At 42.6% G+C, this 18,888-nt stretch overlaps 1 protein-coding gene across 1 annotated transcript in view; it reads right to left on the bottom strand.

Moving 5' to 3' along the window:
- KCNH4 (potassium voltage-gated channel subfamily H member 4) overlaps positions 1-18,888 on the bottom strand; it is a 325,608-nt gene that overhangs the window by 49,341 nt on the left and 257,379 nt on the right. The window contains exons 8-10 of the mRNA XM_030220488.1: positions 9,998-10,192; positions 6,439-6,638; positions 224-473 (exon numbers count right to left, since the gene is read on the bottom strand). Of these exons, the coding sequence (XP_030076348.1) occupies positions 224-473; positions 6,439-6,638; positions 9,998-10,192 (645 nt within the window). The remainder of the gene's footprint in view (positions 1-223; positions 474-6,438; positions 6,639-9,997; positions 10,193-18,888) is intronic.

Genomic DNA, 18,888 nt, shown 5'->3' with positions numbered 1-18,888 from the left:
TTTATCCCATCCAAAACACATGGATGTACAGCAGTGTCAGATATCCAAATCCTGCCTTTGAAAAATTGGAATTTGGACATTACAAGCACATGGGCATCCATCTCAACATTTTGGGATATCCATATGTTTCAAAAGTAAGTGCTATAGGGACTCTAGACATAGTATCACAGAAAAATATTTTTTATAAATTAAATGACAAAGTAGACCTCGTAGCTCCTCTCACCCAAGATGGCCAGAACCATGTTGTTTTTCAGAACCTCAAGGGAGCCCGAGCACACAAAGTAGTTAGCTTGGAGGGCGTCTCCCTGTCGGAGAAGATATTCTCCCGGTGCACAGAACGAGGTCTTGATATGCAGAGAGAGTGCTCTCAGGCAACCACGACTTGCTGATTCAAATAGCGGTAGCTGCAAGATATCCTTGTTGAGGTGCATTGCAATGTCGGCACGCAGTTCATCTGGGAAGTCTCTCAGTAGCTGTCAAAGGACATATATGACAATTAGGAAAACAGGAGGGGTGACCTTCATCTTAATAACAGCAAGAAAAAATTCCCACAAACAAAATAGGGATGAGAATACCATAAAAAATAAATTGTGAAAATATATTGTAAGGAAAAAGGTGATGCAGTTAGCTAAGCTATAACGTACCCAGTGTCTAAAGTTTACGAAGGCAACAAGAACTCTGAGCAATTTGTTTCACGCTCTAACATTTGATGCCTAGATACATCCTTGAATTCACCATTTCCATATATATGCAATTCTAAAGTCAATTAAACCATAAGTAACTTGGACATAGAAACGTAGAAACATGATGGCAGATAAAGGCCAAATGACCCATCCAGCCTGTCCATCCTCTGTAGCCCCCAATTCTACCTGTTCCTAAGCGATCCCACATGCTTATCCCATGCCTTTTTAAATTCTGGAACAGTCCTCAACTCCACCACCTCCACCGGGAGGCCATTCCACGCCTCCACCACCCTTTCTGTGAAATAATACTTCCTTAGGTTACTCCTAAGCCTATTCCCTCTTAACTGTGTCATTTGCCCCTTCATTCCAGAGCTCTCCTTCATTTGGAAAAGCTCTTTTCCTGTACATAAATGCCCTTAAGATAGTTATACGTTTCTATCATGTCTCCTCTCTCCCTCCTCTCTTCCAGCATACACATGATGAGGTTCATAAGCCTGTCCCTATAATTTTTGCATTCATGACCGCTTACTAATTTCGTAGCTGCCCTCTGGACCGACTCCATCCTGTTTATATCTTTCCGTAGGTGAGGTCTCCAGAACTGCATGCAGTACTCCAAATGGGGCTTCACCAGAGACTTATACAATGGCACTATCACCTCCTTTTTCCTGCTGGTCATGCCTCTCTTTATGCACCCAAGCATCCTTCTGGCTTTGGCCGTCACTTTTTCTACCTGTTTGAAAGCTTTAAGGTCATCATTATTGAATAACTATTATGTTATATTGCATCTGTATTTAGAGTCTTTCCTTTTTTGGGGACATTTTTCCTCCTTTGGGATGGTTTAATTGACTTTACAATTGCACATATATGGAAATGGTGAACTCGAGGATGCATCTAGGCATCAAATGTTACAGCGTGAAACAAATTGCTCAGAGTTCTTGTTGCCTTAGTAAGCTTTAGACGCTGGGTACATCATAGCTTAGATAACTGAGAGTCACCTTTTTCTTTACACTATATTTTCACAATTTATTTGTATGGTATTCTCATCCCTATTTTGTTTGTGGGATATTTTCTTGCTGTTATTTCATATATTCCCTCATTTTGTTTTTGTTTTTTCAACTTCATCTTAATAAAGCAGCCATCAAGGGATGCCTATTACATAGGAAGAAAGGAGATGTGAGCTATTTACGTAGCAGCTGTCCAGAGACAAATGTTAGTAGGATAGCCCTGGATCCCCAGAATACAGGATATTTATTAAAACTATTCATGGGTTTAAAAGACCAACAAGTCTCAACTTCCTCTTCTCCCTGGTAGTCTGATCAGTGGTAGGGTTACCTTATGTCCGGTTTTACCCGGACATGTCCTCGTTTTGAGGACATGGCCGGGCAACTGGGTGGGTTTTGCCAGCCTGCCCGTTTGTCCGGATTTCCGGACAAACGGGCAGGTGGGCGGGCCTAGTGGTGTCCTATCCTTACATTACTATACTGCATACTGTTCCTTGCTGACGGTCCCAGCGCAAATTCAAAATGGCCGCAGAGAGTTTTTGTCTCCCGAGGCCGCTTCAACTCTTGGCGGCCATTTTGAATCGACGCCGGGACCTGAGTCAGCAAGGGACAGTATGCAGGCGCTCCGGGCAGAAAAGAGGGGGCTCTTTCTTGCCCTGAAGAGGTCACTAGACCACCAGGGCAGTATAGTAAGGGGAGGGCAGGATAGGACACCCTTAGGGGTGTGTGATTGGGGGGGGACGGGTATGTGTGAAAGGGGCGGGGTGGGGTGTGTGAAAGGGGGCGGGATGGGGCATGTGTCCTCTTTTTGAGGGGAGCAAATATGGCAACCCTAATCAATGGTAGTGGTGGCAGGTTGGGAACACAGTAGCACCCAGTCTTTCTGGCTGCTCTACTTTCCTGTTTCCCAACCCCTCCTGTGCTTCCTGATTAACAAGGAAGCACCCACCAGCAGCCAAAGGGACAGGAAGCACATGGTCACTGTGTCTCTGCTCTGCTGGCCTGCTACTGTTGCCCAAGAAGCTGAGAGGAACCTGGGACTAGGGCAAGAGAGATTTTCTGAAGAGGAAAGAGGCTGGAAAGTAGTGTTGCTAGTCAGTAAATTTACTGTTGTAAGTAAAGCAAAAAAATATGAACAAAAAATGACATAGCCAATAGCCATAAAACGTAATTTTTTTTTTTTTTAAATTGAAAATTTTTATTAAACACAATGTGAATAATACAGTATAAGGCCATGTAGCCTTCAAAAGTCTTAAATACAACAGGCATTTGAGTTACATCGCAACATATCATAATTTTTAATATTTTTCTCCCTGCCCTCCCCCCTCCCACACCCCCCCTCCCCTGTTCATCATAATCCCTTGCTTGGTGAAATCCCCCTACTCCGACCTCGCATAAAACGTAATTTATGAGCAGCGGGCCAATGCAAGGTTATTAGATGCCCTAGACAAGCTTTCAGCCTTGTAACTACCCCATCCCCCCATAATATTTCATGCCCCTAGGCTCCGTTTCTAGGTCCTCCCCCAGCCTAAGATTTTCATAATTAAACACAACAAGCATGATTATCCCTATATCACCCATTCCAGAAATATCCTGTAAAAATGCATAAATGGAAATCACACTTTTAAATATTAAACTTTGCTCTGTATGCACAGATGCTTCTTATTTGACCCCCACCCTCCCCAAGATATGGGTTTAATGAGAATTAAAGGGAGAGAAGAACAGGTTTATCCTTTCTAAGGTGAATGGCGGGAGGGGAGTTCATATCATAACGGTGAGTTTTAGGTGCCTTAGTAGGAGCTGCACAGGAATATAGCTGATTGAACATTATTACATTTGCAAAAGGGGGATGGGCCCCACAGCTCTGCCTGCATGTAAATGGAAGCAGACAGATAGGCTGCTGGGAGCACTTTCACACATTTTGAGGTTGTTAATTCAGTAAAAGGAAATAAAGCTTGTGGGAGAAATGATGCACACCCACTTAATGGTGAGAGCTGGATCAGAATAAGGGAATTGGAAAATCTGTTCCCCAGGGGAGAATGGTGGCCTTCCTAGAGAGCTTGGGAGGGGGGGGGGGGGGGGGAGGGTGGAGATTGGGTTATGATTTTGTGTTCACCTTTGGTGAATGGTCTTAGCTTCTGGCTAAGATGGGAGACAGCTCTCTAGAGGGGAGACCCTGCTATTGGTGGTTGAAAAACTGTACCTGCAACAAACCAGTGAGTAATATTTGTCTACTAAAATACCTGCTTTGCTGGCCAGTCTCAAAGTTCATTTCCTTCCATTCTGCAGAGTCTGTAGTATGGCGGCTTTGTGTGCATAGTTGAGGATCTTTAAGATTACCACCCATAGACTGGTAGGAAGTCATCGGCTGCATCCCAATCCAATGTTCTACCCTCAGTGGCCCTAGATGTTCAGGCAACTGAAGACTGCATGGAAACCAGGCCTCCTGGAACCCATTCAGTTCCTTATCTTCAACTTACTAAGAAAGGCCAACCGGTTGTAAATTACTTCTTCAGGACCTGTTCTCAGGTTCCTTGCATTTGTCCTCACAGATCGTGAGAGCTTTCTTCAGCTGTGCCTGGGAGTCTTCCATCACCTTCACACGAAGTCACAAGTGTGCTGCTGGAATTGCACAAATTTATGGATGAGTTTCCAGTTGCTCTTGTATTCGTTCCAACTTGGTGTTAACTGGAAGCAGTCTCCTATCTAATAGAGACTCCATCACCATAGTCACCTCAGCCGTCACCTCAGCCACCCATGCAGAAGTGATGGCCCAGGCAGCAGGACTAGCCGACAACACTATCTTGTCTTTCCCAGCACAAAACTGCTCCTTGTCTGTTTTTGTCACCATTGCTCTAGTCAAAGCCCCAACTTGTACACCACATAGTTGTAGAGGTAATTACTTGTCGAAATAGTGACCCTCAAGGTGCAAGAGTAGTCTTACGATAGGGTTTAAGAGGAGGTAGCAGGAGAAGCTGATTTCAGTGGCCTCTCCCAAGCATAGCATCATTTGACCCCCATGGTAATACTTTTAAAACGAATAGGAGGAAATATTTTTTCATTCAACGAATAGTTAAGTTCTGGAACTTGTTGTCAGAGGATGTGGCTACAGCAGTTAGCATATCTGGGTTTTAAAAAAGGTTTGGACAATTTCCTGGAGGAAAAGTCCATAGTTTGCTATTGAGATAGACATTGGGGAAGCCACTGCTTGCCCTGAGATCAGTAGTATGAAATCTTGCTACTATTTGGGATTCTGCTAGGTACTTGTGACCTGGGTCAGCCACTTTTGGAAACAGGATACTGGACTTGATCTGACCCAGAATAGCTATTCCTATGTCCTAAATCATGTAGTGGGATTTCAAAATGAAATTCTCACACCTTGTCTGTTGGCTCTGCCATACCACTGGCCCACATTTGATGAATGGGTACATTTGTCTACAGAAAAGAAGGACAATTCAATCCTCAATTGTATCCACAGGTAAAATACTTTAAAAATTACTATCACAATAAGTCTGGATTCTTATTTGTTTATAAACAGGGCAATAATGAGAGCCTTTTCCTTGGTTTAAATACTGATTTACCCACAAAATGGCTTTTATGAGTATTGCTCACTGAGTGCATAGCTACAACTGTATACCATAAAAGAGCCAATATTTTTGTCCATGAAACCCTTCATTTAGATAAGAATATAAGAGCATAAATGTTGCTATACCGGGACAGACCAAAGGTCCATCAAAGTGGCCAATCCAGGTCACAAGTTCCTAGCAATATCCCAGAAAAGTAAAACAGAATTTATGCTTCTTATCCTAGAACTAAGAAGATGATTTTCCCAAGTTCATCTTAATAATGGCTTATGGACGTTTCTTTTAGAAAACTAGCAAAACCTTTTTTTTAAACCCTGCTAAGTTAACTGCTTTTACCACATTCTCTGGCAATGAATTCCAGAGTTTAATTACACATTGAGTGAAAAAATATTTCCTTCAGTTTGTTTTAAATTTACTGCTTAGTAGCTTTATTATGTGCCCCCCTAGTCCTAGTATTTTTGGAAAGAGTAAAGAAGCAATTCACGTTTTCCTGTTCCACCCCACTCAGTATTTTATAGATCTCTATCATATCTCCCTTCGGCTATCTCTTCTCCAAGCTGAGGAACCATATCTGCTTTAGCCTTTCCTCATAAGCCCTAGTCTTTCCTTTTGCACTGTATTTTACTCCCAAATACACACACAATTCAATGGGGCTTACACTGCCTCAGCTAGAATTTAAGCATAAAACATTCTTTAGAAGAGTTTTTTGACCAATTGCATCCTCCTGCTCCTCTGACCTTTCAGCTCAATTAGAATTTGCCCTAATTGAACAAAGGTGTCATTGTCTTTCATTCACAGGTGCCCGGGATTTGACCCTTTTCTTTTGCCAGATAACTCAGTCATTGTTTTGACAGACCTCAACCAGGGGCAACAAACTGTGGTTCCCTCCAGATCCTTGTGGCATGGACCCTTCACGGGGTCAGGAGATGTTGTAGGATTGCTGGATTGTCTTGTTCAGGATTCCTAATCTACCTGAGGAACAGAGCCTAGGATAAGAATCAAATCTAAGCCTTCTTCTTGGCTGCCTAGACCGTTAACTGTCAATCACTGGGCTGGTCCAATAATAAGAAAGACTGTACTAAAATTTAGAAATAAAGAAGAAGAGCATCAGCCCTACGAGGTTCAGCTGATAACACTGAAGGAGACATGATAGACCAGATGGTCTCTTACCTCATTGGCGTCGATGCCATTGTTCACTGACCATGTAGTCTGGAAGTACTCTAACATTCTCTGTTTTAGCTGCTGTGGCAGGCGATGGACACGGATAAAATCCTTCAGGTCCTTCATCCTGGTATGATACAGGGAACGACGGGAGTACATGCGCTGGATGATAGCTGTTACATTCCCAAACACCACGGCATGCATCAGGGCTGTAAAACCAAGCCAGCAGGGGAATCACACAGTCATACAAACTCATCCCCAGCCCTGCTCTTTGAACAGGAAGTCATATCACAACTTTTATGTTTACAAACCATTTTTATTGACAACAGATCTTTGTAAACAGTCCCAGCCCCCTATGACAAATACATTTACATTTTAGGAGACACTGCTCCTTTACACAGCAGCCTAGCCCAGCGACCACCACATTTTCTGCAGTTTAGACCAAGTGTTACCAGCAAGTTAATAAGTTCACTATTTGCTTTTCTGAAATCTAAAATCAGACTTAGGCCAGATATTAAAGTACTTGTCAGTAGCATTCAAGTTCACATGCTTGTCAGAAGGGAAAACCAGAACAGGTGATTCAGACTCAAAGTCCACTGCACTAACCACTAGACTACTCCTCCACTAGCAACATTCCATGTACTGGGGCCGCTTGATAACAGTGATCATAATATGATCAGTTTTGATAACAACCTTGAAGTAACTATACATAGGAAGTCAAATACGTTTGTGTTTAACTTTAAAAAAGGAGACTATGAAAAAATTGGAAGAACGGTTAAAAAAAAACTTAGAGGGGCAACTGAGAGGGTAAAAACTATACAACAGGCGTGGATGTTATTCAAAAATACCATCCTGAAGGCTCAGGCCAAACATATTCCGCGAATTACAAAAGAAAGATGGAAGTCCAAAAGACAGCCGGCGTGGTTAAAAAGTGAGGTGAAGGAAGCTATTAAGGCTAAAAGAAACGCCTTCAGAAAATGGAAGAAGGAACCATCTGAAAATAACAAGCAGCAGCATAAGGAGTGTCAAAGCAAATGCAAGGCGCAGATAAAGAAGGCCAAGTGGGATTACGAAAAAAAGATAGCAGTAGAGGCAAAAAACATAGTAAAACTTTTTTCGGTATATTAAAAGCAGGAAACCGGCAAAAGAATCGGTTGGGCCGCTGGATGAACGAGGGGTAAAAGGGGCGATCAAGGAAGACAAAGACATAGCGGAGAGAGTAAATGAATTCTTTGCTTCGGTCTTCACCGAGGAATATTTGGGTGGGATACCGGTGTCGGAAATGGTATTTCAAGCGGACGAGTCAGAGAAACTTACTGAATTCACGGTAAACCTGGAGGACATAATGGGGCAGTTCGGCAAACTGAAGAGTAGCAAATCTCCTGGACCAGATGGCACTCATCCTAGAGTACTGATAGAACTGAAAAATGAACTTGCGGAGCTACTGTTACTGATATGCAATTTATCCTTAAAATCGAGCGTGGTACTGGAAGATTGGAGAGTGGACAATGTAACGCCGATTTTTAAAAAAGGTTCCAAGGGAGATCTGGGAAATTAAAGACCGGTGAGTCTGACGTCGGTGCCAGGGAAAATGGTAGAGGCTATTATTAAAAACAAAATTACAGAGCACATCCGAGGACATGGATTACTGAGACCAAGTCAGCATGGCTTTAGTGTGGGGAAATCTTGCCTGACCAATTTACTTCAATTCTTTGAAGGAGTAAACCAACATGTGGACAAAGGGGAGCCAGTTGATATTGTGTATCTGGATTTTCAAAAGGCGTTTGACAAGGTACCTCATGAAAGGCTACAGAGGAAATTGGAGGGTCATGGGATAGGAGGAAATGTCCTATTGTGGATTAAAAACTGGTTGAAGGATAGGAAACAGAGAGTGGGGTTAAATGGGCAGTATTCACAATGGAGAAGGGTAGTTAGTGGGATTCCTCAGGGGTCAGTGCTAGGACCGCTGTTCTTTAATATATTTATAAATGATTTAGAGATGGGAGTAACTAGCGAGGTAATTAAATTTGCTGATGACACAAAGTTATTCAAAGTCATTAATTCGCGAGAGGATTGTGAAAAATTACAGAAGGACCTTACGAGACTGGGTGGCTAAATGGCAGATGACGTTTAATGTGAGCAAGTGTAAGGTGATGCATGTGGGAAAAAAGAACCCGAATTATAGCTACGTCATGCAAGGTTCCACGTTAGGAGTTATGGACCAAGAAAGGGATCTGGGTGTCGTCGTTGATAATACACTGAAACCTTCTGCTCAGTGTGCTGCTGCAGGAAGGAAAGCGAATAGAATGTTGGGTATTATTAGGAAAGGTATAGAAAACAGGTGTGAGGATGTTATAATGCCGTTGTATTGTTCCATGGGGCGACTGCACCTTGAGCATTGTGTCCAATTCTGGTAGCCGCATCTCAAGAAAGATATAGTGGATTTGGAAAAGGTGCAGCGAAGGGCAACTAAAATGATAGCGGGGATAGGATGACTTCCCTATGAAGAAAGACTAAGGAGGCTAGGGCTTTTCAGCTTGGAGAAGAGACGGCTGAGGGGAGACATGATAGAGGTATATAAAATAATGAGTGGAGTGGAACAGGTGGATGTGAAGCGTCTGTTCACGCTTTCCAAAAATAGTAGGACTAGGGGGCATGCGATGAAACTACAGTGTAGTACATTTAAAACAAATAGGAGAAAACATTTCTTCACCCAACGCGTAATTAAACTCTGGAATTTGTTGCCGGAGAACGTGGTGAAGACGGTTAGCTTGGCAGAGTTTAAAAAGGGTTTGGACGATTTCCTAAAGGACAAGTCCATAGACCGCTACTAAATGGACTTGGGAAAAATCCACAATTTCGAGAATAACATGTAATATAGAATGTTTGTACGTTTGGGAAGCTGCCAGGTGCCCTTGACCTGGATTGGCCGCTGTCGATGACAGAATGCTGGGCTTGATGGGCCTTTGGTATTTTCCCAGTATGACATTAGTTATCTACTTATGTACACTAGTATTTTATAATGGAATCTGAGTGTTCAGAAGTTGCTATAGAATTTGCGCTCTGTGAACTGCATTTAAGTGCCTAACTTTGGCGCCAGTTTCAAAATTGCCTCTAAATAGAGAAAAGGAAATGGAATTCCATGTAAAAGATAGGAAATCAAAAGGAGCATGAACAGAACATCCTAGAGAGCAATGTTCTAGGGAGACCAAGAGTACACAGGCCAAGCAGATTGTCATGCTTCCACCCAACCCTGCACTTAGTACCTTGCAAATAGTTGTTTCTTTCAAAATCAAGTCTCAAGTAAGCTTATTAACGATGGTGAAGCATTCCCTAGCTAGTTCTAGGTTTATAATTCCATGGAAAGGCAGGCACCTTTTGGGCAGGAAGGGAGGAGGAGGAAGCTACGAGGTCAAAAAAAAACCAAAAAGAATATTAAACCTTAATTATTGTCTTTCACTGAGAAACAGTCTCCACTATAGTTCACAATATAATCAAAATGTCTGTCTGCATTGAATCCTGAAAAAAACAATAAACCAGTGGTTGCCCATCAGTTCCAAAGACTTACCCCCAATCAGCATCGTACAGATGGAAAAGATCTTCTCAGCATCAGTGTTGGCACAGACATTGCCAAACCCAACACTGGTAAGGCTGCTCAGGGTGAAGTAGAGAGAGGCAATGTAGGAACTGCGGAGGGACGGCCCCCCCAAGGAGTTGTTGATGTATGGGGCTTCTAGTCTTTTCCCAAGTTCATGAAGCCAACCTGGAAAATAATATATGCTAACAACAAATATTTTTAAATGAAAGAACTTGCAAAAAAGAAAGAAAAAAATAAATCAGCTTTGGACCTTTTTGCTGACCTAACTTTGTCTGCATTATTTACCTCATAAGTGCATTGAATAACGTTGCTAACTGCCAGCTCTACCCAAACTCTGCCCGGACTGCTTCAGCACCGTTGAGGTACTGCCACAGCAGTCTGAGTAGATTTTTAGCAGCACCATCCAGGTAAATGCTACTAAAAAATCAAGAAGCCAGACAAGTCCTACTGAATATCAGGCACAAAAACTTTTTGTTTAGAGAATATGAACATTTTTTTCCTTTTCTTATAAGTAGTCTTAGCTTGGCCATGGTTCTTTAGGATCTGCTGACTAGTAGTATAACTCGTCTCTTCATTATGTTGTTAGTTTTAACATATATAGCTGGCTTGTGTATTCTATTTGTCAAATGTTGTCTTATGATATGTATTGGTTTATGTTTAGAAGTCCTGAAAAAAATCAAGAATTAAGGACTTGCAAGCTAAACATATATATAAAGAAACAGATGGGTTGCTATATGGCTAAGTGCCGTAGTCATCAATTTTCAGTGGCATTATCTGATAGTGCAGTGAGAAAGGAACTGCACAGAGGACTCAGGAATAGGTCTGTATTGACTGAAATTTGGGGTGCATTATTAATGAACTGCCACTAGATGGGAGTACTGGGGCAGATTATGTTTGCCAATGTTTGCTAATGAATGTACCAATGTGACTGAGTCAGTGAAGTGCCTTAGCAACCTTCCACCTCATTTTTGTTTGTTAAAGGGGAGATGTTGAGTTTGGGATATAACAGCAAACTAAAAGCATCAGGGGATAGTAATTTGATACGCTTTATTTCAGTGGTTTCAGGCAAAGGAAAGTATCAGTGTGACATGGTACAATAATGTTTAACTGGTAATTATCCCCATGATAGTTAATGTGTGATATAAAGTATATTATATCAACATGATGGGGTCTGATGATAATGTATCTGCTATGTATCAGCTGGGGTTAAATGTTTTAGACCTGATGGAAGGATTATTTTGTTAAACAGATTAACTAGTGCCTTTCCTTATGAGACTCTACGTGTGTGCAGTTCCTCGGTTTTGTCTATGACTAGGTAATGTGTTTAAGTACATTGCTATACTGGGACAGACCGAAGGTCCATCAAGCCCAGCACCCTGTTTCCAACAGTGGCCAATCCAGGTCACAACTACCTGGCAAGATCCCAAAACAGTACAATATATTTTATGCTGCTTATTCTAGAAATAAGCAGTAGATTTTCACCATCCATTTTAATAATGGTCTATGGACTTTTCCTTTAGGAAGCCATCCAAACCTTTTTTTAAACCCTGCTAAGCTAACTACTTTTACTAAGTTCTCTGGCAACATATTCCAAAGTTTAATAACACACTGAGTGAAGAAATATTTTCTCTGATTCATTTTAAATGTACTACTTTGTAGCTTCATTGTGTGCCCCCTAGTAGTAGTATTTTTGGAAAGAGTAAACAAGCAATTTGTGTCTACCCGTTCCACTTCACTCATTATTTTATAGACCTCTATCATATCTCCCCTCAGTCATTTTTCTCCAAGCTGAGGAGCCCTAGCCGCTTTAGCCTTTCCTCATAAGGAAGTTCTCTCATCCCCTTTCAGTTTAAGTAATCAATTACATTACTGTATCATGTAGTAAGAAATCCTTTTCAGTGAAGGGAAAGATATAGCAGGACAGTAGTAGTGCCACTCAAATGTAAGTAGGGGTGGGCTAGTCTGGCAGACCCCAGCAACAGGTGTTCCTTAGATTTGGAAGGAAGTATAAGAGGGAATGCTAGAAGGAGCTTGACATTCTCCTACAGGAGACCATGGAGAAAAGGGGAACTAAGTCCACTTACAATTTAATTCAAACGGATTCAATCATTTTTAACAGGAAGAACCCAAACATTTTTTGGAATGGTCAAGTATCTGGTGCTACTGCTCTTACTTGTGGATTATCCCAAGGCTCAGTATTATCACCTCTGCTTTTTAAATTATATCTGAGTCCAATAGTGGACATTACAGAGCAGCATGGCACTATCCCCGAAGTTGTTCACTATATTCTTGTCCTTTGCTTACCTTAATTCAAAGTTTAGGTTTGCGCGTATTTTGTTATGCGGATGACATTTTAATTACTGCATGAATGAATCCACAAACATTGGATAGTTCTAGGTTGCAAGATACAGTGTCGAAATGGTTACAAACTGTTCAAAAAGCTAGGGTGTGCTGGATTACAGGACATCAGGACAGATGCCAGTATTGTTTGGGATTCCAATTTCACTAGCAGAATCTTTCAGCTACCTGGGAGTGCTTATTGACTGGAGGTTAACTTTTGATGATCAGGTCAATAGAGTAGTGAAAGAAGGTTTTGCAATATTACAGAGGCTAAGGTCTTTAAAATATTTGTTTAGGACTACACAAATGTGACCTTTGCTGGTCTACCTGGCAATAAATTAAAGAGATTGCAAACCCTCAAAAATAAGGTAGTCAAATTGTTGGGTAACAAACATAAATATGATCATGTTAATCTTCTCCAGTCTGTTTAGGTATTTCTCCCTCCCCCTTCACCTTCCTTACAGTATGCTTTGTTTTTTTAATATTTTGTATGTGATTTGTTCCCTGCTTAGACTTTTAAACATATAGCGGGTTATAAATAAAGTTGTATTATTATTATTACTAAGGAAGGATGCGTTATGGATGCGGTGCAAGAAGCAGTCTCGCCCGCAACAAAACCTCACGATCCAGGGGTGCTTACAGCTGTCCAGCCCATAGACACAGAAAAGGGAGGAAGCGGTAGCAGAGACACTGAGGAACGGTATCTGGGGTCAGTGAACAATGCCACAGGCAGTGGTACACTTCCTAAGAAAAGGAACAAGAAAGACCCACATCCCAAGTGTATCGAATCACCTGTGAGCAAAAGGATCCCCAAACAACAGAATAAGAGGAAGAAGGACGAGGCAGCAACACAAGGAAAGACCTCACAAGAGGGGAGGGACAGTGGTGCAAGCATGACTTCCTTAAAACATAGCACCTCCCACTGGTAGTACCCAGTGGCCCAGAAACTCTGAGCCTTACTCAAGTGCCAGGATGGGGCTTTGCAGGCGGGCACCTGCTGACAACACCATTTCCCTGACTCCACACCTGATGCCGAATGGAGTTAATGCCTCTGTGACTGGAAACCCATGGACTGGCCTTGGACCTTGGTCTTCTTTTCCTCGGGCAGCACTGCCACCCTATCAAGCTGGCTGGGCCTACTCCCCATTTACACCGATGTACGAAGCATGGCCAATGAATTATCCACAACGACCTACTTTTCAACCCTTGCTCCCAAGTAGCCAAGCTCCTTTGTCCACATCCGTGAGCCCCGCATGCCAGACTGTGCCTGCAAATTATAACCAGCTTCAAGGTGGTTTTAACATGGTCCACTGGAAAGAACAGCCTGGCACTTCTGAAAGTAGCAAAGAACTTTCTTATGTTAGTATTGGTAGATCATTTGTTTCAGAGACTATGCAGGCACCTGCTGCAGAAGTTTTCTGCGGGGCAACAGTGCTTCAAGCCCCTCCCTCTAAAATGGATGCAGGTAACATTATCAGCTGGATTGTATTACAAATAGCCAAGAAACCTGCGTGCCTGGGAGAAGTGAAATGGCTATAGACACCAGCGCAGTGCAGGCAGAGGTAAACACGGACACAGCGCTGGTAGCAGTAGCGACAGACATGCAAATATTGGGTTAACACGGCCAATCAGTTGGTTACTGTTGCAGCAAAGAATAAAAGAAAGAAAAAAGGAAAGGGAAAAAAGAAAAGGAAGGGTAAATTTAGTGAATCCAGTAGTGACAGTAGTTCCAATTCCTCCTCTTTTTCCTCCTCTTCAGATAAGGAGGCACGATTGGAGGCAGGCAAGTCTCACAGGTCTGGGGGAGGACATCGTTCCCCGGCGTTAGCTGCCCTCCCTTGTTTGTGGGACACGGTTCACTAGGAAGAAGATAATGGTTTATTGACATATTCCAACTACTACAGGGGAGGAGAAGGGTAAGAAAATGAGTAAAAGCAGGAAAGAGGAGAACACGGGTAAAATCAAAACTGCGGTTGGCCAGACTGATCCAACTCAATTTAGCCCTATGCTAGCCTATGCCCACAACAATTTACTAACTTACAGGGATTACAAGGGTTTTAGATGGTTCAAATATGATGAGGAATTCAGAGATAAAATGGAGGAGAATTCCTTTCTGTCATGGGGTTCCAAGGATGTTGACCTACGGCTGTAAGGGGCCATTTGTCAATACCCCGAATGGGTCCTTTTGACAAGGAGCCCACAGCCAGGGAAAAAGCACAGGCACACCTGACGGGGTCTGTTGGCGTTTCAGCAGATCATCCTGTAGCATGTGAGCATGCAAATAAAGAGATGCCTGTTCCATGTATGATGCAACCCACGCAGCTGCCAAATGTAGTATAAATGCTGTAGATAGACACCGCCATCTGAAACTAAACATGACCAAGACAGAGTTTTTTTATCTTTTGCCCTAAACCAACTTCTTCTCTTCTCCCATTCTCTATCTCTGTGGATAACACTCTCATACTCCCTGTCTCATCAGCTCGTAACGTTAGGATCATCTTCGACTCTTCTCTCTCCTTCTCTGCACATATTCAACAAACTGCTAACACCTCTCATTTCTTTATCTATAATATCACCAAAATCCATCCTTTCCTTTCTGAGCACACTACCGGAACCCTTATCCATATTCTTATCACCTCTTGCTTAGACTACTGCAACTTGCTTCTCACAGGTCTCCCACTAAGCCATCTCTCTCCCCTTCAATCTGTTCAAAATTCTGCTGCATGACTTTTATTCTGCCAGTGTCGCTATGTTCATATTAGCTCTCTCCTCAAGCCATTTCATTGACTCTCTATCCGCACTCCTCTCCAGGAACGCCATTCACTGGGAAATCTCTCTTATCTGCACCCTTCTCCTCCACTGCTAACTCCAGACTCTGTTCCTTTTATCTTGCTGCACTGTATACCTGGAATAGACTTCCTGAGCAGGTACGTCAAGCTCCATCTCTGGCCGTCTTCAAATCTAGGCTAAAAGCCTACCTTGTTGATGCTGCTTTTAACTCCTAACCCTTACTCACTTGTTCAGTACCTATGTTTTATCATTCCCACCTTAGTAATTCCCTTATCCCTTATTCCCTTATTTGTCCTGTTTGTCTGTCCTAATTAGATTGTAAGCTCTGTCGAGCAGGGACTGTCTCTTCAAGTCCAGTGTACAGTGCTGCGTATGTCAAGTAGCACTATAGAAATGATAAGTAGTAGTAACAGCCTTGACAGTCGTTTTCAGATGGTCCCCTCTCCAGTGCACCTCCAAAATTTGGTGTCCTGGTTAACCAAATTTCCCTGTTAAAAGGATGCTCGGACACTTTGGAAGAGTTTTGAATCTGGCTTCAGAATCCCTTACACAGGTTCCATAGATTGAGGATATGCCAAGAATTCTACATCTGTCACATGCTTATCTTCCATTGTACAGGTAATGTTAGACAAAGAGGTGAAGTTGGGGTGGGTGGCAGGCCCTTTCAAGCACAGGCCTTTTTTAAAAAAATGTTTGTATCTCCCTTAGCTATGGTGCTCGAAAGAACCCGGAAAATTCAGGCTGATCCACAATTTGTCACACCCAGGATTTTCACTGAACAATTTTCTGCCTCCTGAAGCCTGCTCTGTCCAATATGCATCTTTTGACCATGCAGTTCAGTTGCTGAAGCACTGTAGTCAGGGAGAACTCATGGCTAAAGCAGACATCGAAACCACCTTTCAGTTGTTACCAGTACACCCTGAGAACTTCCCTATACTGGTTTCCAATTTAGAGGGCAGTTCTACTTTGATAAGTGTATGCTGATGGGATGCTCAGTTCTTGATCCTACTTTGAGTGTTTCAGTACCTTTTTACATTGGGCAGTTGCCAGATGTGCGGAAAGCAGAAATATCGTTCATTATTTGGATGATTTCCTATTTATTGGTCCTGCAACAATGGCTCATGTCAGCTCTTGTTGAATCTTTGGATTCAACAGCTCTGGATAAAACAGTGGGTTCAGATTCTTGGTTATTCTTCTTGGGCATTGAGCTCAACTCTACTACCATGGTTTCAAAACTTATCTTGGACCTTGGGCAGAGAAACAATTACACTACAGGACATGCAATCTTGAGGCAATCTTAATTTTGCCTGTCAAGTTATAATGATGGGTAGAACTTTCCTGTGCAGGGTTTCCAGTTCTATGGCTGGGACCCACAGACCATCCCATTTCATAAGATATGACCCGGCATATGAAGGATGATCTTAGAATATGGGACCTGTTTTTAGCACAATTCAGTGGCAAGGCAGTATAGTTGGGTGACCCCATTATGAATGTGGATCTGCAGTTGTATTCAGATGCTGCAGGCAGCATCAGTTTTAGGGTTTATTTCCAAGGTTCCTATTGTGCAGGGATTTGGCCTTAGGAATGGAAGGAGATGGTAACCACCAAGAATTCCTTGAATTGCTCCCCATAGTAGCAGCTATTTCTATATGGAAGGGGAAATTAAGTAATAAACGGGTGATATTCTGGTCAGATAACAAAGCGTAGCTGATGTCATTAACAGACAAACTGCTTGATGTTTCGATGTAGTTGACCTAATGCAGGAATTAGTTTTACTGTGCTTAGTGTGCTGCGGTGGCTAAGAAAGCAAATAGAATGTTAGGTATTATTAGGAAAGGAATGGAAAACAAAAGTGAGGACATTATAATGCCTTTGTATCGGTCCATGGTGCGACCGCACCTTGAATATTGTGTTCAATTCTGGTCACTGCATCTCACAAAAAGATATAGTGGAATTAGAAAAGGTACAGAGAAGGGCGACGAAAATGATAAAGGGTATGGGACGACTTCCCTATGAGGAAAGGCTGAAGCATCTAGGGCTCTTCAGCTTGGAGAAGAGAAGGTTGAGGGGAGATATGATAGAGGTCTATAAAATAATGAGTGGAGTGGAACGGGCAGATGTGAATTGTTTGTTTACTCTTTCCAAAAATACTAGGCTTAGGGGGTATGCAATAAAACTACAAAGTAGTAAATTTAATACGAATCGAAGAAAGGTTTTCTTCACACAATGTGTAATTAAACTCTGAAATTCGGTGCCAGAGAATGTGCTAAAGGCGGTTAGCTTAGCGGAGTTTTAAAAGGGTCTGGACAGCTTCCTAAAGAAAAAGTCCATAGATCATTATTAATTTGACTTGGGGAAAATCCACTGCTTATTTCTGGGATAAGCAGCATAAAATGTATTGACTTTTTTGGGATCTAGCCAGGTATTTGTGACCTGGATTGGCCACTGTTGGAAACAGGATGATGGGCTTGATGGACCTTTGGTCTGTCCCAGTATGGCAATACTTATGTACGTACGTACTTATTCAATAATATTCATTTCCATGCAAAGCATGTCCCTGGTACCGTTAACGCTATTGCTGATGCTCTTTCTTGTTCCAAGTAGGAGTTGCTTCATGAACCGGCTCCACAGGCAGAATTGACAGGAGAAGGCATCCCAGAATACCTGTGGCAGTTTGTAGACCCTAGGCAATTGCATTGCTGTGACACGCCGTTTCACCTGGAACCTGGAAAGTGTACACGAGAGGATTCAACAGGGTGAGCTCTTTCCTGTCTGGGAAGGGATGTCACAGCGGCCCAATTCTCAAGGACTTACTTGCCAACTATATTGTGCAGGCGAAGGCTGTATCCTTTTTCACAAAACTGGCAGGTTGGGGGAGAACCCTGCTAAGAGCTTCATTATAAGGAAGCTGCTAGTGGGCTGGAATCGCGAACGAGGCAATAGTCGTGACAGAAGGCTTCCTATTACTCACAAGATCCTACTGGATTTATGGCACGCCATTGCAGTCATAGGGAACTCACAGTTTGAGACTTGCCTTTTCAGGGCCTTTAGAATAAGAAAAACTTGTAGTCCCCTCCAAGAGGTCTTCCACAGGATGTAGTCTTTTGCAAAGGAATGTTGTCCTGGAGGGTGCAAGTCTCAGGCTAACTATTCACAAATCCAAAACAGATCAATTGGGCAGAGGGCAGGTCATTACATTAGTCCAGGTGGACTCCCTTGTTGCATGTCCGATATCAAACACAAGGACATACATGACAGTGAGACCACGGGGCAGCAAGTCTTTTCTCATACATCAGGACGGCTCTCCCTTCACAATTTTTTAGTTTAGTATGGTTCTCCATGTGTGTCTCCAGAGGGAGGGGTACAATCCTAGGAATTTTGGCACTCACATATTCAGAATAGGCACAGCCACTAGTACGGCTGTAGAGACTATCATCTGGTTCAATAAAAAAATAGGTAGATGGAAATCAGAGGCTTATAAAACCTATGTTAGGACCAAGCATCATCATACACCCCAGGCTTCACCTTAATTTCATATAATCATGTTTGTTTTATTACAGAGGCTGCCCATGAGGTGAAAGTGGTGTGGACTGTTGGACATTCATTTCTTAAATTGGCTGCCTGTCGAGCTGAAGCAAGACCTTATGGCCCTCACCTTGGTCTGGCTTCCCAGGGCATACAAGTGCATTGAATGGGGGTTGGGGGAATGAGATGGGCCTAGCTCTTGCCAA

Source organism: Microcaecilia unicolor, chromosome 12 (assembly GCF_901765095.1).
Source record: "Microcaecilia unicolor chromosome 12, aMicUni1.1, whole genome shotgun sequence".
NCBI classification, from domain to species: domain Eukaryota; kingdom Metazoa; phylum Chordata; class Amphibia; order Gymnophiona; family Siphonopidae; genus Microcaecilia; species Microcaecilia unicolor.
This window is presented reverse-complemented; position numbering and strand designations above follow the sequence as displayed.